The 1061-nt window shown below is 41.8% G+C and overlaps 1 protein-coding gene across 1 annotated transcript in view; it reads left to right on the top strand.

Annotated features, from left to right (window-relative positions):
- LOC102210425 (uncharacterized) overlaps positions 1–370 on the top strand; it is a gene marked incomplete at its 3' end in the record, with an annotated part of 2132 nt that extends 1762 nt beyond the window's left edge. The window contains exon 3 of the mRNA XM_005755555.1: positions 80–370. Coding sequence (XP_005755612.1) covers positions 80–370 — 291 coding nt within the window. The remainder of the gene's footprint in view (positions 1–79) is intronic.
- Positions 371–1061: the final 691 nt, after the last annotated feature.

Genomic DNA, 1061 nt, shown 5'->3' with positions numbered 1-1061 from the left:
ATAACATCAGGGTAGTGTAATCCTGGCCTGTGTGTGGTGTAATATCTATTTTCTTTCTGTCTTTGTTTAAACTCAACAGCAGATCACCCAAAGGCCCAAATAACTATTGATGTGAGAGACATTCCAGTAGGGGGCAGTGTGACCCTTAGCTGCTCAGTGAACTCATCATCTGGATGGAAATACTACTGGTACAGAGATGTGAACTCATCTGAACCTCTGACCACACAAGATGCTGTTCAGATGCAGATGCAGTTCCCTTCAGAAGGACAAATCAGTGTCTCACAGGAAGGACTCTACAGGTGCAGAGGAGGAAGAGGACACCCAGTCTACTACACAGAGTACAGTGATCCACTCATCATTGATGAAAATGGTGAGCTTTTCATCAGTCAAATGTTCAAACGTTTGACGTTTTCAAACGTTTCTACATTTTGTCATAGAAAGACAAAATGTAGAAACGTTTTTTATTTTCAGTTTTATGCCTGGATCAGTGATTCAGTTTTTGAGATATTGCAACACATTTGGCCTCAAATATGCAGACTAGTCAAGATAATAATCAGATGTGAGATCCTGGAGAAGACACTGAGTGGGAGTGTGAAGGGTGAATGAAAAGTTCTCTACAGTCTTCAACACACCTGAGTGAAATACTTCAGTTTGACATCACTCAGGCCAATCTTTGTTACATTCAGAATCTAGTTCTAGTCCCACTCCTTATCCACTGCATTATATTATTGTAAAATGCCATCGTCCTTGTGAACAGAAGCATTTTTAAAGCTGCTATTTTAGTGTTTATAAGCACAGTGTAAGTACAAAGGAGTGAAATATCAGCTTCCTTTTGTTCTTTGCAAAACTGACACTGTGGCGGACCACCAGGTGGCTCCACTCACACCCAAGTTGAAGGGAAGTGTTGGGATGGAGATTTTGGCACTTACTATATGTGAAGTTCTGAGAGTCAGTTAATAAAGTTGGAGTGAGACACTGAGACCTCTCCTGTCGTTATTACATACCTCCACATTGGTGACCCCTGTAGCGAACATGCTAAGGCTCGACGACGAAGCCAGCTC

The sequence above is a fragment of the Pundamilia nyererei genome, unplaced genomic scaffold, assembly GCF_000239375.1.
Source record: "Pundamilia nyererei isolate P.nyererei 1_Seehausen unplaced genomic scaffold, PunNye1.0 scaffold01874, whole genome shotgun sequence".
Lineage (NCBI taxonomy): Eukaryota > Metazoa > Chordata > Actinopteri > Cichliformes > Cichlidae > Pundamilia > Pundamilia nyererei.
Note: the sequence above shows the minus strand (reverse complement) of the source record. Positions and strands in the feature narration are given on the sequence as shown.